Raw genomic sequence first — 22,413 nt, forward strand, 5'->3', positions numbered from 1 at the left:
AGTCTGACCATGAGGTCTCCATGGACTGGGCCAATCACACCAAAACCATAGGCAGTGTCCTTGTTGGCCATGCCAGGGTGCAAGGCCACCCAGTTGCAGCCCAAACCTGGTGCCAGCCACCCCAGCGTTGGGTCGTGGGAGAAAAGGACTGGGAAAAGCATCAGTGTCGGAGCATTGGGCTCTTGAAGGCTTTTGCAAGAAGTCTTGGCTCTCCAAGGCAGCAGGGCTTGGAGAGGTCACCTGTTTTGCCCCAGAGCAGCTCTTTGGGATCTGTTATTGAAGGTGATCCCAGTGCCCTACACACACAGGAGTTAAAACTGCAGTCAGAGGGGCAGACCATTAGTGCCAGAGCCAGCACCGGGCAAGGACACCCTGCAGGAACCAGGCCTTGAGGAAGGCAATTCATCAAGAGGTTTGAGGGGTGTCTCATGTAAAACACCAACTTGGCAGAGAAGACCTGAGGTGTGTGTGGATAATTGGGCCTAAGGAATGCAGGAGGTGATAAAGAAGAACCAGAATCAAGAAGACTGACAGCTGAGCCAGTCTGGGGCAGTTGGAGCTGTAGAACTTGTGATATTGTGTCCTTTAGGTGAACGTAGCTGATTGTAATGTCATTATAGTAGTAAAAATCACACCCCCAAGTCAGAAAGACCCCTGCCTGGGTGAAGACCCTTCCCCTGAGGGTGCAGGATAGCAGAAATAGTGATGTAACCATCTGATAACTCTGTGTAAATCACTAACCAATCACTATAAGGAGGATGGACTTGGGAGCTTGCTAACTTGACAGTTCTGTGTATAAATCTGTCATGGAAAATCATGTTGGGTGTGCTTGATTTGTGGGAAGGCACCAAGCACCCAGCTTTGTACAAACCTGCAATAAATAACAATGTCTCCTTCCTAAACCTAGTGTCCTTGTCTGGGTTTTGGGGAGCTGGCTTAGACCAGGAACACTGGGATCATCTTTAATAACAGATCCCAAAGAGCTGCTTTGGGGCAAAACAGGTGACCCCTCCAAGCCCTGCTGCCTTGGAGAGCCAAGACTTCAAGCCTCCAAGAGACCAATGCTGCAACACTGAGAGCTGATGCTTTTCCCAGTTCATTTTTCACGATGCTGATGATTTTCAATGGCAGTGTTTTGGATGCATTTGGCTGAACCTTCCCTGTTGCTCTCCCTGTGTGGTGCTGTGAGGTTGCTGCTGCTGCTCCCTGGCCCAGGAGCTAAACATAGGTGCTGGCCATGCAAGGCACTTGGGCACACATTAATTATCCTGCTGCTTTTTTAGGGATCTTGGGTGAAAGATGTGTTTTTATAGCCACTTTTCTTTCTCTTTATTTATTTATTTTTTTTAAAGCAGCCTGGAGCAGCAGTCCTTTCATTACATGACATTAAAAAATCACCCTCCCACCAGCACTCTCTGTTCTTTAGCCCTGGTGAAATCCAAGCTGGAGCCTGGGCACGTGCTCCCCAGGGCAGGGCAGCTCAGGACGGGATGGGGCAGTGGGAAGATAAGCTGTCCCTGTCTCCTGCATCCCACCCCTTGCATTGCAGCCCTTCCAGCCCACCCGTGGCCACCGTGTCCCCCACCCTGCTGGTGTCACTCTGTCCCCAGAAGCTGCTGTGTTGGCACTGGGAAACTGCACAGCTTCTTGTCTTTATATATTTTTTTTTCCTTTCTGCTTTTTCGTTTTGTTTTGTTTTCCCTCCTGTGTGTGGGTTTTCCTGGCTCAAGGCACCAGCTGGAAGCCTCAACCAGCTCCCAGGCCTCCCTTATAATTAGGACTCCTCACGGTGACACAACAGGCTTTGAAGCCCACGGGGCAGGAGCAGCTGCACCCTTTGCAGGGTGGGCACTCCAACTGATGGTGCTGCCCAGGGCTGAGAGACCCCCAGGGGGGCTGCAAGGGACCTCCCCCACCCACACCCCCCAAAAAAAAAGCATGTGAACTGCATGGCATTTCACCAGCAGTTGGCAACTCCCCACGTGTACCTGTTGCTGTGGGGATGGGCAAGAAGGCAAAAGAACAACACCAAAATAGGCTTTGTCTTCCTGGTCCTAACCTGGGAATTTGGTTAACTGGAAAGCCTTTGCTTCCCAATCAAATCCAGGCTCAAACTGGGCTCTCTTACACGTGGGTGAGGCTTTTGGCAAGCACAGGCCCTGGTTTGAAGCACAAACATGAGCGTTCAGCTCTTCCACTGCAAAGCAGATTTTTCTGCCCTAAATAACCACAGTTTTATCTCTGGCTGACTTGGGCATCACCGACCTGCTGGAAGGCATTTTCTGGCCTGCCATTCCTTCTCTGAGGGTGGCAGGGAACTCAAGCACCAATTCTGCTGGCCACTGTGGAAAGCAAAGCTGCATTCAGTGAGGAGTCATTCCCCTGAGCTGCTGCAGCCTGGCCATGTGCAGGAGCAGCCTGGGGTGCTGGAAGAACTGGGAGAGGTTCCCTGGAGAGCTGGGAGGCTGAAATCATAGACTCATGGAATGGTTTGGGTTGGAAGGGACCTTAAAGATCCTCTAGTTCCAACCCCCCTGCATGGGCAGGGACACCTCCCACCAGCCCAGGTTGCTCAGAGCCCCATCCAACCTGCCCTTCAACACTGCCAGGGATGGGGCTTCCACAGCTTCCCTGGGCAACCTGGGCCAGGGTCTCACCACCCTCACAGGGAAGAATTTCCTCCTCATGTCTCACCTCAATCTCCCCTCTTCCAGTTTTAATCCATCCCCCCATGTCCTCTCCCTCCCTGCCCTTGTCCCAAGTCCCTCCCCAGCTTTCCTGGAGCCCCTTCAGGCCCTGGAAGGTGCTCTCAGGTCTCCCTGGAGCCTTCTCTTCTCCAGGCTGAACACCCCAACTCTCCCAGCCTGTCTCCAGAGCAGAGCTGCTCCAGCCCTCTGAGCATCTTTGTGGCCTCCTCTGGAATCTCCCCAGGAGCTCCATGTTCTTCTTGTGTTGGGGGCTCCAGAACTGGACACAGCACTGCAGGTGGGGGCTCATGAGAGTAAAGGGAGAAATCCCAGCAAGAAGCAATAAATACAGGGAAAGGAGAAAGGATATCTCTGCAGAGGTGGGTGCAGAGGGTCAGCCACAGCACCCCTGTGCCCCCAGCCCCTGCTGTCAGGTGCAGAGCAAGGGGAGTGGGTTCCAACTCCTGGCCACATCCTGCAACTGAGCTCCCTGCTGAGCTTTGAGTGAAGATGGGAGTTTTGCCTTCTTTTTTTTTTTTTTTTTTTAGCCCCAGGCAGTTTTTATGCTTTGCTGGGGATGTGTCCGGAGCTGCTGGGTTTTCAGCCAAGGAGCATCTGATTTTGGAGAGCAGGGGGCTGCTCTGGCCTGGCATGGGTCTGTGTGGGTCAGGGAGCACCAGCATCCCAGCAGATGTGCAGTTCGTGCCATCGCTGTAGCAGGGATGGCTCTCAAAGGGGGGGGGGGGGGCTGGTGACACCTGTATCCCAGTCCCTTTTTCTTTCCCTGCCCTTCCCTAAGGCCCATTTCACCGACGCAGGGAGCCTGGATTTAGCCTTTTATTGATTTTTTGGGTGGCCTAAAAGTCACTATTGCCCAAGTGGCTTGGAGCCGGGCCTTTGAGGTTGGACTTTTTTGTCTCCTTGAATAAACAGGGACAGAATTTCCCAAAAAAAAGGGAGGTAGGTATCCCCATCCCCCCCCCACACACCCCCCCAGAGAACAGTTTTCCCAATATTTATTTTAATTTAAACCCAGAGTGTTATTATACCCTGGCCATTCCTCTCAGGCCAGACCCTCAATTACGCGGCGCAAACCTCCCCGGGGTTTGGCAGCAGCACGGGGTGCTATGTTTGTGCCACCAGATCTGCCAAGCACTGAAGTCAGTTTTGGGGGGGTTTTTGGGCTGGCGTCACCCTGGGCAGGGCTGGGGCTGGCTTGGGAGGGGGCAAAACCAGACGTTATAACCCGGTGGCGAGGGCTGGGGGAAATCTCTGCCGGCTGGAGCGGCGGCCGCCGGGCCCTGCGGGGTGAGCTGGGCGCTCCTGTCTGCTGGGCTGGGGCTGGTTTGGGGGGGACGCCGGGGTGCAGCTTGCTGAGGGGGTGCCTGCTGCTTTTCCACCTCTGCTGGGGGGTCTTTGGCCCTTTCCTGGGGGATCTGACTGCTGCTTTTAGCCCTTTCCTGGGGGGTCTCTAGCCCTTCCCCTGGAGGGTCTTTAGCCCTTCCCTGGAAGGTCTGACTGCTGCTTTTACACCTTTCCTGGGGGGTCTTTAGTGCTTCCCTGGGGGGTCTGACTGCTGCTTTTACACCTTTCCTGGGGGGTCTTTAGCCCTTTCCAGGAAGGTCTTTAGCCCTTTCCTGGGGGGTCTTTAGCCCTTCCCTGGAAGGTCTGATTGCTGCTTTTGGCCCTTCCCTGGAGGGTCTTTAGCCATTTTCTGGGGGGTCTGACTGCTGCTTTTAGCCCTTTCCTGGGGGGTCTTTAGCCCTTCCCAGGGGGGTCTGACTGCTGCTTTTGGTCCTTCCCTGGAGGGTCTTTAGCCCTTCCCAGGGGGGTCTGACTGCTGCTTTTAGCTCTTCCCTGGGGGGTCTTTAGCCCTTCCCTGTAAGGTCTGATTGCTGCTTTTGGCCCTTTCCTGGGGGGTCTTTAGCCCTTCCCTGGGTCTGAGGCTTCCTGGAGGGGCAGTTGCTGTGTGACCAGTTGTTCTCCAGCCTGTGTTTAAGGGACACAGGGCAACTTCAGCTGCAGATAAATACCATATCAACTCCCCACTCCTTTCCCCCCTAAACCTCAAGCACAGCTGCTGGTTGGTCGAGCTGGAGGAAGGGTAGGAGAAAGGAAGGTCAGTGGGGCTGATGGAGCCTGGGGGGCAGGCTGGGAATGGTGAGGTCTGCTCCCTCCTCCGGTTGGGATGAAGGGCAGGCTGGGTTTTGGGGCTTGGAAGGAGAGCAGCTCAGAACTGCCCAGGGCCAAGCCTTCCCTTCAGGGGTTTGCTGATGCTGGTGCCTTGCCAAGGCTCTTTTTTGTCAAGGGCAGGGTGTTGAAGAGGTCAGTTGTATTTATTGATTTACTTGCTTACTTGTTGTTTTTTTTCCTCGATGAGGTGAAAGTCTCTGCAGTGCAATTCCTTGATCCCTGGGCAGAGCCCCAGCAGGTTGCAGGGCTGTGGGAGGGTGGCCGCAGTGGGCAGTGCTCCTGCTGCCTGCTCCTGGTGGCAGCTCCAGCAGGGGTTGGTTTCTCCCACTTGCCATGGGGAAGCAGGAGAGACTAATCTGATGCCTAACCTGCATCTCCCCTCTTCCAGTAATGGATTGAAACTGGGAGAGGGGAGGTTGAGGTGAGACATGGGGAGGAAATTCTGGAGTGTGAGGGTGGTGAGACCCCGGCCCAGGTTGCCCAGGGAAGCTGTGGCTGCCCCATCCCTGGCAGTGTTGAAGGGCAGGTTGGATGGGGCTTGGAGCAGCCTGGGCTGGTGGGAGGTGTCCCTGGCCATGCAGGGGGGTTGGAATGAGATTATTTTCTTAAATTCCCTTCCAACCCAAACCATTGTATGATTCTATGGTGGGAGCAAGTAGTCCAGCTCAGGGAAAGCAATGCATCCACTGCTGGGTGAAAGTGGCTCTACTGGTATTTTGTGGTTTCTTGCAAAAACAAAAAAAAACCTTCAACACTTCCAGGGATGGGGCAGCCACAGCTTCCCTGGGCAACCTGGGCCAGGGTCTCAGCACTCTCATAGTGAAGAATTTCTTCCTAATGTCTCACCTAAACTCACCCTCTTGCAGTTCAGAGCCATTACCCTTCATAACATCATTCCAAGCCCTTGCAAACCATCCCTCCCCAGCTTTCCTGGAGCCCCTTCAGGCACTGGAAGGTGCTCTAAGGTCTCCCTGGAGCCTTCTCTTCTCCAGGCTGAACAACCCCAACTCTCCCAGCCTGTCTCCAGAGCAGAGCTGCTCCAGCCCTCTGAGCATCTTCGTGGCCTCCTCTGGTCCCACGCCAGAGGGGCAAGTATTTCTATGTATTCATGGAAATTGAGGCAGATCTGTCAAAATAAAAAAACCCTTGGGTCTCTGGAGAGGTTGAGTGACCGTATTGAGAGGTGTCTGGGGGTCAGCCTCTCTCTTCTCTGCTCACCTGGGTGGACACAAACACCTGCATGGTTTGGGGTAACCACAAGTGCTTTCCAGCTGCACATCAAGCCCTCGCTGTGCTTCCTTGTTCCCAGAGAAAGCAGCCATGAGGACTGCCCTGGTCTTCACATGCTTGGTGGGGATGGCATGTGCCTTCTCGGTGAGTGCTGGGCACTGGGGGGACCCCCCAGCCTTGCTGGGGCTAGAGGTGGGGGAAGGGGGGGCACATGCCAACCCAGCCTCTCCTGCAGGTGAAGAGTTGGCTGCGACGAGCCAAGTCGGACGACTCGGAAGAAAACGCGGTAGGGTTGGTTCCCACCTCCCCCCTCCCCCTGCGTGCCCAGCACCACCTGGTGCTCGGCTTCCAGGACAAGGATGGTTTTTGGTCACTCCTGAACCCAAGTCCCAGACTGGTGGGATTTACCCCCTCACCTCTCCTCCTGGCAGGTGTTCAAGAACAGGCACCGGTATTACCTGTCCAGATACGCCTACTTGCACCCCCTGCAGCAGCGGTACCAGGTGGGTGCTGCCGAGGGGCTGCCGGCTCACAGCCCACCAAAGGTGGAACTTTTTGGCTGTTAAAAGGCTGAGTTATTGGCTCCCAAACGAGGTGGGAAGCAGGGGCTGTGCCCTGAATGGCCACTGGCCCCACCGAGGCCACGGGTGAGGAGAGCAGGTGGAGCCCCACCAGCCTGGTCACTGCTGGGTTCTCCCTCTCCTTAGGGCAGTGACTCATCGGAGGAAGAGGGGGACGGCTCGGAAGAGGAGGAGGAGGAGGGGGGGGTGAGTACGGCAAACCAGCAGCCTGCAAAACACACAGACGGGAATTTGGAAGCCTTTTTTTGGCCTGCTAGTCTCTGCTCATCAGCCTCTGCGGCTGCTTTGCCGCCCACAGCCCTGGGCTCTGGACACAACTGGATTTTTCTGCTCTGGGCTCTTTGTTTGTTTATTTGTTTTTCATTATTTTTATTCCCCCCCCCCCCCCCTTTTTTTCTGCTCCTTTTTAAAAAAAAAAAAAGAAAAAAAAAGAGAATGGGCAGGGGAAGCACCAAACAACCCTGAGACAAACTTTCCAGGTGTCCATTTTCAGGGAGTCAGAAAAAGGAGCAGGATGGGCCAAGTGGGGAAGAGCAGGGAGGTTCACTTGGAGACAGGGATGTGGCTTCCTGGCTGGCTTGGAAACCTGGGTGTCAGGTCTGATCCCATCACTGTTTGTTTGCTTTCATTTAATGATTTTGAATGCTAAATTCAAGGGTCTTTCTAACAGGGTTATAAACCTGGGCACCTGGCTTTCAAACCCCCTTTGGAGACCTGCCTGGGACAAGGCGGTGAAGCACAGGGTGGCCCTTGTCCCCCAGGCACCCAGCCCCTGCACCTCCCTGCAGTTTAGTCTCTTTCTGCCCCTTGCTCTCCCAGACCACTGTGATTCCCAGAGAGCATGGGAAGCCAAAGGTAGTGGGAAGAAACAGCCAAAGGGGACATTTTATTCCTGAGGAAGCAATTAGGTGACCTGCAGGAAGGCAGCTGCTGCTTGGGGCTGCCCCTTCTGTTTCAAGGGCACCAGAGCAGTGCCTATTCCCTACAGGCCCTCACTGGTGGGGAGTGGGCAGGAAGATAAATCTTGCTGAAGGGCCCCAAGGTCAGTTATAGGGATGTAAAGAGCACTGTTGTATCAGCTGCTAGAGCATAGGACCATAGAATGGTTTGGGTTGGAAGGGACCTTAAAGATCCTCTAGTTCCAACCCCCCTGCATGGGCAGGGACACCTCCCACCAGACCAGGTTGCACAAGCCCCATCCAACCTGCCTTTCAACACTTCCAGGGATGGGGCAGCCACAGCTTCCCTGGGCAACCTGGGCCAGGGTCTCACCACCCTCACACTCAAGAATTTCCTCCTCATGTCTCACCTCAGTCTCCCCTCTTCCAGTTTTAATCCATTCCCCCTTGTCCTCTCCCTCCCTGCCCTTGTCCCAAGTCCCTCCCCAGCTTTCCTGGAGCCCCTTCAGGCACTGGAAGCTGCTCTAAGGTCTCCCTGGAGCCTTCTCTTCTCCAGGCTAAACACCCCAACCCTTAGGAAAGGGCTAAAAGCAGCAATCACACCCTCCAGGAAAGGGCCAAGACCCTCCAGGAAAGGGCTAAAGACCCCTCAGGAAAGGGCTAAAAGCAGCAGTCAGAGCCCCCAGGAAAGGGCTAAAGACCCCCCAGGAAAGGGCTAAAGACCCCCCAGCAAAGGGCTCCAGCCCTCTGATCATCTTTGTGGTCCTCCTCTAGAGCCTCTCCAACAGATCCATGTAATTTCTGTGTTGAGGGTTCCAGAACTGGACCCAGTACTCCAGGTGGGGTCTCACAAGAGCAGAGGGGCAGAATCCCAGCATAGCCTGCTGCACTGTGCCATTTGATTGCTTCTCCAGTGGAGAGAACACCCTGGATTTTCCTGGGTATGAGATACACACAGATTTGAAGTCTCTGAGTTGGCCCAAAAGGCCAGGGTGAGTGTCCTTGCTCTTGGGCATGGCCTGGGGCAGGCATGGCAGTGACCTCATGTCTCCCCTCCATGGCTGGGTTTATTTGCTGGTGGCAGGAGCTCCTCATACCAGGCTGGGGACAAGGTTTGCTGCCCCACCACTTCCTCAGTGGTCGCTCCAGGTTCTGCTTGCCTTTTTGGGTTGTTCCTTGCCTGTTTTGGTGGCGTGGGCTGCCACGCACGCTACTGAGAGACCCTCTCAGCTGTGGGTGGTCTCTGGGGCCCAGCGGTGCCAAGGGCTCCCTGCTGGTTGTGTGTCCATGGAGCGTTGCCTGTGGCTCCCTCTGTTTGTTGCAAACTGGGAGAGGTAGCTTCAAAAGCAACCCCCTAGATACTCTTGCCAAGCAAAAGGCGTAGCCAGGATGGGAACGCCCAGCTCCAGCCACCATCACTTTTCATAGAATCAATCACAGCATCTTAGGGGTTGGAAGGGTCCTGGAAAGATCCTCCAGCCCAACCCCCCTGCCAGAGCAGGGTCACCCAGAGCACATCCCACAGGAACGTGTCCAGGAGGGTTTGGAAATTCTCCAGAGAAGGAGACTCCACAACCTCTCTGGGCAGCCTGTTCCAGGGCTCTGTCACCCTCACAACAAATAAGTTCTTCCTGATATTCACATGGAACCTCCTCTGCTCCAGTTTGCACCCATTGCCCCTTGTCCTATCACTGGACACCACTGAGGAGAGCCTGGCTTTTAATGTCATGGCTTGGGCTGTGCCTTCTCTTTTTCAGCCTGGGGTGAGACCCGTGGGAAAGCAGGGAACTCGGAGCTGTGCCCAAATGCCATGTGGGGATGCTCCTGGCTCCTGGCTGTGCCCCACCCCTGCTGCTGACCACCTGCCCTTGTCCTCTCTCTGTCCCTGCAGAAGCCATTCCACCCTGGCACCAAGGCAGATGGCCATCCCACTGGAGCAGCCCCTGGAGACAGCCAGGTCTCAATCCTCCAGCAGGTGTGGGTTTGTTGTGGGTTTTTTTTGGGGGGGTGCTGAAGGGGAGCACCCATGGGAAGGGGGTATGTTCACTGCAAGCTCACCTGCACCCATGGGGTGCTCCACACCTCGTTTCTGCTTGGGGGGGTGGGGTGGTGGGGGGTCTGCTGCACAAGGTGCCCGTGGCTGGGCCAAGGTCTGGGTGCTGAGCTGGCTGGAGGGTCAGAAGGGGCCCTGCTAAGGGGCAGGCTGGGCACTCAAGGCATGGGGGGTGCTCAGCTGTGCCCGTGGCACTGGGAAGCTGCACCCTCCTGAGAGCCAGCTGATGCTGTGGTATTGTGTGTCCCCCCAAGCAGGGCAAGGGCTGCCAAGAGCCCCTGAAGGGGGCCAGGCACAGCTTTGCTGGCAAGGGGGATGACTCCGAGAATGAAGACAGTGACGAGAACGAGGAAGAGGAGGAGGAAGAGGAGGAGGAAGAAGAGGTAGCCGAGAACGAGAATGGCATCAACGGCACGAGCACCAACAGCACTGAGGGAGCAGAAGGACCTCCTGGCAACGGCACTGCAGTGGCTGAGGAGGGCACTGGTGCAGCTGAGGAGGAGGAGGAGGAAGAGGAGGAGGAGGAGGAGGAGGAAGAAGAAGAGGAGGAAGAGGAGGAGGAAACCGAAGCCACCACCGTCGCCAGCACCACCGGTGAAGAGGGGCTGTCCCAGGCCACCACCATGGGAGACGGGGGACCAACAGAGGCCACCACAGCTGGGGAGCAGTGGGAGTATGAGGTGACAGCTGGAGGCCACGGCCGGGGGGACGAGGGCACCACGGAGGGCAGCTACGTGGAGCAGGACGAGTCCTCCCGTGGGGACACCTACCGAGCCTACGAGGATGAGTACGGCTACTACAAGGGGCACGGCTACGACGTGTACGGCCAGGACTACTACTATAACCAGTGAGGGGGTTGGTGGGGGTGGCCCTGGTGCTGCCCCCCACCTGCCCCTGCCCCATCCCACTCAGGAACCTGCCTCCTAGGGGCTCCCTGCAGCCCCACGCCTCGTGCCACCTGGGGGGGGGGAGAGCAGGTGGTTTGTGCCCAGGCTTGTGGTGGGTTCGTTTGTGTTTTGGGTTTTTGGTGGTTTGTTTTGTTGGGTTTTTGTTTTTGTAGCTCGCAAAGCGAAATGAAATAAAGCAAGAGAAGTGAGCTTATTGGTGAGAAAGGGTTTTGTGCTGGGGTCAGCTGGGTGTTGAGGTGCTTGGTGGGCTGAGAGGTGGCAGGTGCTGAGGCTGCTCAGGGTTGAGTGTCTTTACTCCAGCTCAGCTGCACAGAAAAAGAGGGAGGAACAGCAAGGCTTAGGAAAAAGCCTCTGTTGAGTCCCCTCTGAGAAACAGAAGGACATCTGTAGGGTCACTGCTGTGGGATCACAGCCATCTCTTGTGTAGGGTGGAGATGAATTTCCCACATGTGGGCCATGACAACTTTGCTGTGTCTTCCACTCCTCAGCAGGATGGCCTGACCACACACCAAGCAATATTAATTAAAGGTAAAGATATTAATGTCTCTTTTCGTGCATCACTGTAGATGCACCTCCCCGTGATGAGTGCTTTGCTTCTGCTTTCAGTCCCCAGGTCACTGCCTGGAGTCAGCTCCCCATGGGAGTGAGGCCTGGCCAGCTGGGGATCAGCACCAGGGATGGGGAACGACCACATCCCTCTGGATTCTGGGGCAGGTTGCCCCCACTTAAGGAAAGCAATGTTCCTCACACACGGGTTACAGCAGGTGCCTGTCCTGGTGCTCCTGGAGAGGAAACCTGTGTTCAGCTCCTGATACAGCTCCAACTGCAAAATGAGTTGCTGGCCGCTGTACAAACCCCCCCTCCCTGTGCCAAAGCCAGGCTGCAGCTCAGCAGGGTGGCAGGGGGTGCTGCCTGCAGGGTGGGCACCCCCAGAGCCAAATCCCCACGGCAGCACTGGGGAGCCCTGCAGGCAGCCCTGGCTGGGGAGAACACGAGAGCCCCGTCATCCACATCCCCGGGGGGTACCCAAAAGACGTCAAAGAACCAGCATGGACAAAAGGCCCTGGCACTTCTGGGGGCTGGGCCCAGCTCCCACGGGGCACCCTGCCAGGCCCCGTGGACGTCAGCCTCCCTGGGCACCCAGCCAGAGCTGCTCTGTGGGCCAGGGCCCAGGAGATGGTCCAGGCTGGCTGGTGGCTCCAGCACCTGCTGGGCAGCATCCCACTGCAGCTCCCAGCTCTCGGGGGGGAGGAAAGGACAGCTTTCCTCCTGGATCTGACCTTTCTTCCCACCTGAGGCCAGATGCTGATGGCTTTTCTGGCATTAATGTGGTGGTCGTGCTGGGACAGGCTGCCCAGAGAGGCTGTGGAGTCTCCTTCTCTGGAGACATTCCAAACCCACCTGGACACGTTCCTGTGTGATGTGCTCTGGGTGATCGTGCTCTGGCAGAGGGGTTGGACTAGATGATCTTTCCAGGTCCCTTCCAACCCCTAAGATGCTGTGATTCTGTGTGATTCCAGGTTTTGGCCAGGCCAGGGTGGTGGGTGGGATGGGAGCTGTGAGCCAGGCCTGCCACAGCAGGGGAACCCCCCTCAGCCACCAGCAGTGCCACCAAAACCAGAACGGGGCAGGAGGAGAGGACCTACACTGTGCACACCCTCCTAGCACCTTGCCACCCCAAAGCTGGGCATGAAGGCCTCCCTGCAAGCGCTGCATGGAAAAATATCCTTTTTTTAAAAATGATTATTTTACTGGGCTTTTTTTTTTTTACCAGTTTTCTGTTTTGCACCTGCAGCAGGTTTAGCTAAGGGGGCTTGAGGCTGAAACCCCAAAAGCTGTCAGCTTGGCCAGCACTGCCCCTCAGTGCTGGTATCACCCTTCCCTTCCAGCAGCCCTGCTGCCTTTCCCATGCCAGTCACAACCTGCTGCACCCCCTCTTATCAATAAACAGGCTGGCCCTGTGCCACGCTAAGATCTGCGCTAATCATCAAGCAATTTCGCCTTCAGAACAGATATTTATAAACTGTGCTTTCTGTTTATCCAGCCAGCTGGAACATTTGATAGCTGTCTTCCACCACAAACACATTTTTAGCTAGAAATTACTCCCCCTGGGTTATCTGTGGGTTCTGTCAGCCCTGACAAATGTCCCTGGGAAGGAGCTGATTGGCTCTGCACGCCCGGGGCCAACTTTAAATTTCAGCAAAGTGGGCACAGCTTCCAGGGTCTGCTGCTGGGACCTGCCTCCGGCTGCCAAAGGTAAACTTCTTACCTGGTTTTGCTTGCCTTGCTTCTCCCCAGCCCTTGGGCTCTGCCCTCCTTGAGCAGGCCATCTCCTGCTTTCACTCTGGGCAAGAATGGAAGGCGAGGAGATGGCCTGAGCCTCGGCTGCGCGCATCCCGGTGTCACACCTTCTGGAGCCTGCCTTGCTCCTGCCTCTATTTCCTTCTGATGTTTTTCTGTAGCCACTGAAAACAGCCTCCGAGCTGAATCTGTGAGTCCAAGCCAGGGTGGGTGGGTGAAATGCGAATTACGAGCAGGCAGAGTTAGTGTTTTTCTGCCACTTAGAAGTGCTGCTGAAAACGGCCCGCGAGTTCCTTCTGTCAGCCTTGAGGACTGGAGGGGCAAGCAGCCCCTGCAGCCTGGGCGTGTGTTGCAAACACCTGCCCCAGCTGCTTTGAAAGGGCGAGCTGAGAAGCTTTCATGCCTGGTGTCAGAGCAGGTGTCCTGGCCTGGCCACCCCCCGGGCAGGGGGTGGAAGCGTTGCCTCTGCTGGGAGGAGTGCAGGGAGGCCAAGCCGTGCCGAGGGGCACTGCAAAACCCGGGGAAAGCTGGAGAACCTCGCTGCCGTGGGGGGCTTTGGGATGGCAGGAGCTTTTTTGGCTTCTAGCTTACCAGGACTGTTGGGGACTGCAAAGCTCCCGGAAGACAAACCCCAGTGATGCTTCTCTTTCTGCCCCCAGGAGCTGCCCAAGATGCAAACAGCCCTTGTGTGCCTGTGCCTGCTCAGCACGGCCCTCTCGACACCCGTGAGTACGGCTCTCCCCGCTGGGCTGCCCAAGGCCTGGGCTGCACCACCCAGTCTGCACTTTCAGCAGGAGGAAAACATGGGTTGTACTTGCTCACAGCTCCTCTGGGGCTTGGGGGTGTTTTGAGGTGCTGGCACAGAGGTGAAGCCAGCAGGGAAAACAAAAAAAACCCAGGATGTATCAGTGCTGAGGTGAATTCAGCAGTCAGTGCGTTGTGCAAGGACCTCTTGGGGTCACTGTAACTCTCCCCCTTGATTTCGGTGGATCTGGGATCTGCCCAGAGCTTTTGGCTTGGGAAGAGTCTGATCATGCTTGCTATGTGGGTAACAGGAGTCAGAGGGGTGCCTGCGTTCCAGCCTTCTGGGGGTATAACTGGGGCTATATTCCAGCCTTTGACATTGTTCACAAACAATGGAATGACTTGGGAGAATTTCATACCCTGGGGTGTGTTCCTGCACCTTTCAGCTATATTTGGGGTGCTTCAGTGGCTGATTTTGCCAAGACTCGAGTGGGCTCCTCTCCACAGAGTCATCTCCCACTCTGGCACATAGGGAATGCCATGAAATGGCTTGGTGGGGCTCACAGGATGCCCTCACCTCTACGTCCCCCATCCCTGAAGAATGCACTAGCCAGTGCATCCCAGAAGACGCCAGGATATTCAGGGGAAGCCATAAGCTTGTAAGCACGCAGAGAAACCTGGCTGCGAGGGCAGAGAGGCACGGCTGCTCAGCTGCCCAGCCAACACTGGGCATCACCACCAGTTAACTCCCGGCTCCCACTGCAGGCAGAGCCCAGCCGTGACTCGGAGCACCAGCAGTGCTGCCTGTTAAAACTGCTCCCCCTGCAGCAGAATCCGGTAAAAAAAAAGGTATTTGCAGCCCAAACGGCGTCCTATGAGAAGCCAGGAGCAGCGCACGCACGGCTGTGGCAGAGCTCCCAAGCCTCTTCAGCCCCTGGGAAGCGCTTATCGCCCTTTCCTACCATTGCTGACTCCAAGCTGGTCATGCCCAGGAGCTGGTTGGCTTGCCAGCACAGCTTTGCCCCCCAAGACAGCTTTGCTCCCCTTCTCTGGGGGTGATGGCACGTCCCTCAGCCCGGGCAGGGCGGGTGGGCAGCAAGCGGGCACCGGCAGCTCCTGGGATGCAGGGGCAGGGTTGGATGCTCTCGGTTCTCACCTGTGTTTTGTTGCCCGCAGGTGCCGCCGCTGCCCGGGAGAGCTGCCGGGAACTGTGCGGGACAACACCGGGTATGTCCTGCTCCATCCAGGTCCCCCGAGGTGCCCGGGGCACGCTGCTTTCGGGAGGCAAGGAAAAGGAGGAGGGTGTTCCCCGGGCGGCGAGTAGCAGGGGAGGGGAAGGGTGCGATGTGCTCAGGGGAGGGAAGGGCTTCACCCCCCGCAGGCTGCTCCTCTGTCCCTGCCCGGCCCCACAGCACCACCTCTTGGTATCCCAACGGGTGAGGCTGTGACATCCCAGGCTCAGCTGCTGTGGGGTTTTCCCCCCAAGCAAAATTCAGATGGGTGATGTGGAAGAAAAGGCCTGGTTTTGCCTGCTGGAAGCCAGTTGCTGCCCTTCTCTGGCTTCAGTTGCTGTGGGCCACAGGGCTGCAGAACGTTTGGATTCGGAAGGGAGCTTAAAGATCATCTAGTCCCAACCCCCCTGCACGGGCAGGGACACCTCCCACCAGCCCAGGTTGCTCAGAGCCCCATCGAACCTGCCCTTCAACACCTCTAGGGATGGAGCCCTCACAACATCTCTGGGCAGCCTGTTCCAGTGTCTTACCACCCTCACACTGAAGAATTTATGCCTGATCTCTAACCTAAATCTCTCTTCTTTCATCTTAAAACCATTACCTCTCATCTTCTCACTCCAAGCCCTGTAAAAAACCCCTCCCCAGCTTTCCTGGAGCCCCTTCAAGCACTGGAAGGTGCTCTAAGGTCTCCCTGGAGCCTTCTCTTCTCCAGGCTGAACAGCCCCAACTCCCTCAGCCTGTCCTCATCACAGAGCTGCTCCAGCCCTTGGATCATCTTGGTGGCCCTTCTCTGGACACGTTCCAACAGGTCCACATCTTTCTAATCACATCACTCATGTCTGATGGGACCATTCACCAGGTGGTTTTATCAAGCCATAAGCTACCTTTAAAAACAAAACCAAACCAAACCCCACAGCTTCTGAAAGCAAGCAAAGGCAGAAAACAAGCCCAAGGGAAACCCAATCCCCGGGGACCAGGGGGGAAGCACCACTCATCCTGCCCATGCTGCTGGCCACAGGTGGGAGCTACCCACTTGTGGTGGAACCCTGTTGTGGTGTCAAGGCACAGCAAGAGAAGCTCCTGCCATCACATTTAATAAGAAAATCGTGTGTCCTGGTTATTTTCTTCCCCAGCAGATCCTGCTGAAAGGCTGCAACGCCAAGCATGGCTTCTACATTTTCAAATACGTCTACTCGTTTTCAACGCGGAGGAACCAGACGCAGATCAAGGTGAGGAGGTGTCTGGGTGGCATGGCAGGACCCCCAGCTTGGCTGTGGCACCCCCCGAAGCTGGCAGGCTCCGGGACTGGCCCTGACCTCTCTCTTTTTGTGCCTACTGCACAGAAGGAAGAAGCTGACCGGCAGAATGCGCTGGGTGAGGACAAGGACAAGCAGGAGCCGACAGAAGACAGGGTGGCCCTGGAGCAAAGTGAAAATGTCAGCACTGATGTGATGGAGAACAACAGAACCAGCCTCATGCCCAAAAGCCACACCACCCCAGGTGTGGGCAGGGATGCTCTCAGTCCTCCCCCGGCCACCAGCACAGGAGCACGTGGTGGGATTGGCATGGCAGGTCCCACCCCGACCAGCTGGGAGGGCAGTGGTGACCTGGATTTAGTGGTGGAAATCGATGGTGGTGTTTCCATTCCTACCCAGGATGGACGTCCTGGCGAGGCCATGGTGGGGAACAGGTCCATTGTCAGGGGTGAGGACAGGGAGGAGGATGGTGCCCCTGGGTGGGTTCCAGTGGAGAGGGCCATGACAGATGAGAGGGCTTCTGCCACTGGAGGGGCTGGGGATGAGGGCAGTGGTGGGGCCACCATGCCTGGCCAGGGGCAGGAGGGTGTCATGCAGGGCACGGGGGTGGGAAGCGCTGCTCTCTCCTCTGTCACTGAGAAGATAGAGGATGTCCAAGTTGACACTGAGGGTGTGGATGAATACGCTTACATCCCCGACTCGGGCAGCATCACTGTCACCCAAGGGAAGTTGGGCAGCACGGCGCCGGCCACCAGCTTCACCCAGATCTCTCCGGACAAGGACGACGAGGTCAACATATTCATCGGGAGAGCCAACATCCTCGTGGGGGAGCAAGAAACCACCCAGGCTGGTGCCACTGCTGGCAGCAAGGACAGCGGCATCCCCACTGCAGGAACCAGCAGCCCCCTGCCCAGGCTGGCGGTCACTGCAGCACAAGATGATGATGATGGCATCCCTGCTCATAGGCAGCCTGAAGGACTGGCCACCACAGCCACCCCGAGCTACAGAGACAGCACCACCAGCAGACCCAGGGTTGGTTATCCCACAGGAGATGATGAGGATGGTGCGACCACCCTTGGTGATGGAGAAGGACCCCTGGCCCCTAGCCCTTGGACCGTCACCGGTGGTGACATTCCTGTCCCCTCAGAGGCTGGCATCGCTGGGAATGGTGACGATGGAGCGAGAGGTGAGGGGCAGAGGTTTGAGGGGAGGTCAGACCGCCTGCCTGTCACCACCCCTCGCCAGGAGGCTGTTGAGGAGACCACTGCCACTGTCCCAGCCAAGGGGGCCAGCATCAGTCTGGGAGGCACTACGGCCTCCTCTGAGGTGAGGGAGGGCAACTGCACCACTGCCCTGGGGATGGATGGCAGCTGCAAGGCTGGAGAGACCCCCAGCACGGCCAGAGGGGCGAGCGGAGAAGTGGGGACAACCACTCTCTGGCCCCACAGGGAGGGACGGCCCAAAGTGGGAGCAGGGCTCCAGCCTGGGGGAGCAGGACTGGACAAGACAGCCAGGACGGACAAAGCACCATCCTCAGATGGGAAAGTTGGTAGCCAAGCACTGAGCGAGGCCCAGGGGATGGCTGGTGGCCATAGCGGGGATGTTGGTGGCAGGCGGCACCCCACGGGAGCGGGGGGCAGCCCCCCTGGGCAGGCAAGGAAAACTAAGGGCAGCCCCTTTCGGGAGGCAGGGCAGGACTTGGGGGGCAGCCTCCCTGGGCAGGCAGGGCAGGACTTGGGGGGCAGCCCCCCTGGGCAGGCAGGGAAGACTAAGGGCAGCCCCTTTCGGGAGGCAGGGCAGGACTTGGGGGGCAGCCCCCCTGGGCAGGCAGGGCAGACCAAGGGCAGCCCCTTTCGGGAGGCAGGGCAGGACTTGGGGGGCAGCCCCCCTGGGCAGGCAGGACAGACCAAGGGCAGCCCCTTTCGGGAGGCAGGGCAGGACTTGGGGGGCAGCCCCCCTGGGCAGGCAGGGCAGGACTTGGGGGGCAGCCCCCCTGGGCAGGCAGGGCAGGTGTGGGGGCCCCGGCGCGGCCGCCTCCCCGGGCGGCAGGGCAGGAGACCCGGGGCGCCGGGCGCGCTGGCAGCGCTGGGCAGCAGCCGGCAGGTGGACCAGGTGAGGCGCGCTGACGAGCTGCACATCCGTGAGAGGGCTTTTTACACTCTCGGAGGGGCCCGGGCTGAGCACCGCGGCCCCTACGCTGCCCTGGGGAGCGCGGACAGCAGCCAGTCCTCCGAGGGGGAGCGGGGCAGCAGCAGCGATAGCCGGCAGATAGGGCTGCGGCCCGCGGGGTGGGGAGCCCCGGGGCACCCCCAGGGCCGGTGGAGCCGGGGGACCCTCTGAGGGGCTACTAGGATCTGCCCCAGCAGGCCCCAGGAATTTGGGGGGGCGGGGGGGGGGGGGTGTCCCATATATCACGTCCTCCCCAGCATCCGTGCTGCGGGGGGGATGAGCGAGGGGCCTGGGCAGAGGGGCACCCTGCAGATGCCTGGGGGGGGAATATCACAGAGTGCTTGGCAGCCCAGGAGCCAGAAACTGCTGCTTCGTGCCATCCCGCTGTTGATTGGAGGGGGTCTGCGTGGGGGTCTGCGTGGGGACCTGCCTCGGGTGCTGCCACAGCGAGGGCGGGCGGTGCCGGCAGCCGCAGAGGAGCAGCCGCGCTCGCAGCCTAGGGCAGCGTGGTGCCTGCACGGATGCTGGGAAACAAAAATTGTCAGGGGAAAAATAAAAAAACAAAAAAAAAAGAAGAAAAAAAGCGCCTCTGTCCTCACGGCTTCACCCCCAGCCTCTTGGAGAAATAAAGGCATTTCTGTACCCGAAGGTTCTGCTGGCTCCCAGTGTTTGCAGTGGGATTTTAAGGCACGCTGTGGTGTGGTGGGTCCCTGGGCATGGGTGGGTTTCTAGCCCCAGAGCATCCCTGGTCCAGCCGTCCCCTCTGGGGCTGTGATTTGGCCAACCAGCCCGGCACGTCCCTCCCTGGGTGGGATCAAAGCCCACTGGCTCCTTGCCAGAGCCACCCAGGCAGTTTGTCCTCGCTGGGGACCCGCACAGAGCGTCTCCCCCATAGGCTCGTCCATCTCCTGCAGCGAGGAATCCCCACCAGGCTCTCCAGGAGCTGCTGGGATACTTGCCAGCCCCACCATAGCATCCTGGCCGTGCCACCACCATTCCCACTGCTGGCCCCTGCACGTGAGCCAGGCTGCACTTGGACCTGCTGGAGCCATGCTGCTGCTTGGACCTGAAGTTAACCACTGTTTATGCCACCGCAGGTTGCTTTTTCTCTCCCAGAAGGTGCTAAAACAGGCGTGGCTCAGCAGCAGGGGGAGGGACGGGTGCGGTGGGGACACAGAACCACGGACCTGCAGAGCATCTCCTCCCCTGCCCTCTGTGCAGCCATATGCAGGGAAGGGGCAGGTCCCCACTTCAGGCTACAGTGTCCTTAGGGATCATGCATTGCTGATGTTGGGACAAGCAGGACAAGGACTGTGTCCAGTTCTGGAGCCCCCGATGCAGGAAGGACATGAGGCTCCTGGTGAGAGTCCAGAGAAGGCCACAAAGGTGATCCAAGGCTGGAGCAGCTCTGCTCTGGAGACAGGCTGGGAGAGTTGGGGCTGTTCAGCCTGGAGAAGAGAAGGCTCCAGGGAGACCTTAGAGCACCTTCCAGTGCCTGACGGGGCTCCAGGAAAGCTGGGGAGGGACCTGGGACAAGGGCAGGGAGGGAGAGGACAAGAGATTTAGGTGAGACACAAGGAGGACATTCTTTGCTGTGAGGGTGGTGAGACACTGACACAGGTTGCCCAGGGAGGTTGTGGATTCCCCCTCCCTGGAGGTCTTCAAGGGCAGGCTGGATGGGGCCTTGAGCAACCTGATCTAGTGGGAGGTGTCCCTGCCCATGCAGGGGGTTGGAACTAGATGATCTTGAAAGTCCCTTCCAACCCAAACTGTTATATGGTTCTGTGATTCTACAAGGATAGCACTGGCCTTGTCAATGGTGCTGTCAGTAGTAGCACCAGCTGCTGGGGCTCTTGATCAGCTTGTGCTCTCCAGCAGGAAGGATCAAGAATTGCATGTCCCCACCAGGCTCCACAGCAAGGCATCAGGTCCTGTGTCCCCGGGGAAGCTGGGCCAGGCAGCCTGGTGCCAGTGCTGCGGAGACATGGAAGTTGAAGCAGCCTGGGCAGGGGGTTGCCTGCAGCTTCCCAGGCGTGGGGCAGCATCCACAGGATCCCCAAAGGCTCAGGAACCTCCTGTGCTGGCTCACCCAGCTGAGAGCAACAGAGGCTACCTGGCTGCTGGCAGCCTGGGCTGGGCAACTCCCCCTGGAATTGCCTCAGCATGTCACATCCCCGGTCTTATGGACCGTGGTGATGCTTCTGGGAGCTGGACTCGGCATGTGCTGCTGCCTGGCAAAAGAAGGGGGTGGTTCATGGGGTCTGGTTGGACCGGTGGGTTTGCAGCTCCATGGGCACCCTGACCTGGTGCCTAGCCACCTCCCGGTCCTGACCGCATCCCTGCCCACCCCTCGAGGCAACATCCATCAGCAAGTCCTGGGTGCCATCTAGTGGAATAAAAAGCCCTTTGCTGGGAATGTTTTTGTGCCCGTTCAACGATGTCCGTCCAGCTCCACCTGGTGCCAGGATGGGTACTGCTGCTCTCCTGCCTCTGCTTCCCGAGCAACCCTGTCTGAATGCTGAGGTCAGGTGTAAAACTGGCTAGTTTAGGCATAAATGCCATACTTTATAAAACAGCTCTACCTCCTTCCACAGCTGCTGTTAAAGCACCTGGAATTTCTGTGATGGTGAGCCCGGCTCTACACCTCGGGGCATGTGGAATTTTGGGATGCTCACCCTGAGCCCACCACCGAGGTCCCTGGCTCTGCTCTGCCAAAACTCCCTTGCCAAATGGAACAAACGGCCACTGAATGAACAAACTGCACGTTTCCAGATGAAAGGGTTTTCCTGGAGGACTGAAGCAAAGTGAGAACCATGAAGGACGGGCTGACTGAGCTCTGGTGGGCTCAGAGCTCGCTGCCACCCCTCACATCCCAAAACCTAGAGCAAGTTGACAGCTGGGCTAGAGGTGGCCACAAGGTCTGGGAGGTGTTCCTTTGTGGCTCTTCAGTCTTTGGCTCTGCTGAGCTGTGTGTTTAGATTGTAAAGATAAATGCATTCACTTTCTGTATCCATAATTTGTGGTTTGTTGCTGAAGGGCAGCAGTCATTTATCAACAGGTGTTTTTTCATGTGGGGACAGCAGAGGCTCTTGCTGAAGTGATTTAGGGGCTCTCATCCCACCCTGTAAGTGAGTGAACCCAAGTGAAGCTTGGTATCTACGCTAGAACCCTTTCTTAGATTACAGAAGTGGAAAGAAATTGTCCCTAAAAATCCCAGCTTCCTTTACAAATACTAATTACGGGGATGTGGCCAGACAAGGACGGGTGGTTGTTTGTTCAGGTAAATGTAGTGCTTAGAGGAGAAACACTGAATCATGGAATGGTTTGGGTTGGAAAGGACCTTAAAGATCATCCAGATGCAACCCCCCTGCATGGGCAGGGACACCTCCCACCAGCCCAGGTTGCTCCAAGCCCCATCCAACCTGCCCTTCAACACTGCCAGGGATGGGGCAGCCACAGCTTCCCTGGGCAACCTGGGCCAGGGTCTCAGCACCCTCACAGGAGAGAATTTCCTCCTCATGTCTCACCTCAATCTCCCCTCTTCCAGTTTTAATCCATTCCCCCTTGTCCTCTCCGTTCCTGCCCTTGTCAAAAGCCCCTCCCCAGCTTTCCTGGAGCCCCTTCAGGCACTGGAAGGTGCTCTAAGGTCTCCCTAGAGTCTTCTCTTCTCCAGGCTGAACACCCCAACTCTCCCAGCCTGTCTCCAGAGCAGAGCTGCTCCAGCCCTCTGATGATCTCCGTGGCTCCTCTAGACACTTTTCAGGAGCTCCAAGTCCTTGTGTTGGGGGGTCCAGAACTGGACACAGTAAACATTTGCTGTTGTGGGCTACCACGGATTTCTAGGGCCTAAAAGCCCCCACAGAGGTGCAGGAAGTTTTTCTGCAGCAGCTGTGGCACGGGAAACACCTCCGATTTTGCAGGTTGTTGTTAAAGCTGCTCTTGCATGTGAGCCAGCATGTGCAGCAGTGCTGGAAAAAACAGGCCCTGGGTGAAAACAGGGTCAGCTCTCCCATGAATGAAGCCAGGCAGATGAGTGGAGGGGGAGCCATGACCCAGAACTGGGGACCGACACAGCTGGGCAAGGCTCAGGTCCTTTCCCCAAAACACACTCAGCTGCAAAGGTTTTGCAGTGATGTCTCTTGTAGCAACATCCTCATTTT

General features: G+C 57.3%; 2 protein-coding genes across 6 annotated transcripts; both read left to right on the forward strand.

The window, feature by feature from the left end:
• Positions 1-3,752: 3,752 nt before the first annotated feature.
• Positions 3,753-10,739, forward strand: IBSP (integrin binding sialoprotein). 5 transcript variants are annotated; one of them, XM_051618817.1, is made up of 7 exons: positions 3,753-3,847; positions 6,190-6,254; positions 6,346-6,396; positions 6,542-6,613; positions 6,818-6,877; positions 9,482-9,565; positions 9,898-10,739. In XM_051618817.1, the coding sequence occupies exons 2-7, from the start codon at positions 6,201-6,203 to the stop codon at positions 10,492-10,494; spliced, it is 918 nt and encodes a 305-aa protein (XP_051474777.1). In that variant the 5' UTR covers positions 3,753-3,847; positions 6,190-6,200; the 3' UTR covers positions 10,495-10,739. The 5 variants fall into 5 exon arrangements, with proteins under 5 accessions (XP_051474777.1, XP_051474780.1, XP_051474782.1 ...); XM_051618820.1 differs by having other exon boundaries at positions 9,901-10,739; XM_051618822.1 differs by having other exon boundaries at positions 3,763-3,847; positions 6,152-6,254.
• A 2,784-nt stretch (positions 10,740-13,523) lies between these two features.
• On the forward strand, positions 13,524-18,424 carry LOC127384182 (ovocleidin-116-like). Its single transcript, XM_051618265.1, has 5 exons — positions 13,524-13,577; positions 14,773-14,823; positions 15,965-16,057; positions 16,172-17,737; positions 18,086-18,424. Exons 1-5 carry the CDS (start codon positions 13,524-13,526, stop codon positions 18,422-18,424), a joined length of 2,103 nt encoding a protein of 700 aa, XP_051474225.1.
• The last annotated feature ends 3,989 nt before the right edge of the window (positions 18,425-22,413 follow it).

This window comes from Apus apus, chromosome 4, assembly GCF_020740795.1.
Source record: "Apus apus isolate bApuApu2 chromosome 4, bApuApu2.pri.cur, whole genome shotgun sequence".
Lineage (NCBI taxonomy): Eukaryota > Metazoa > Chordata > Aves > Apodiformes > Apodidae > Apus > Apus apus.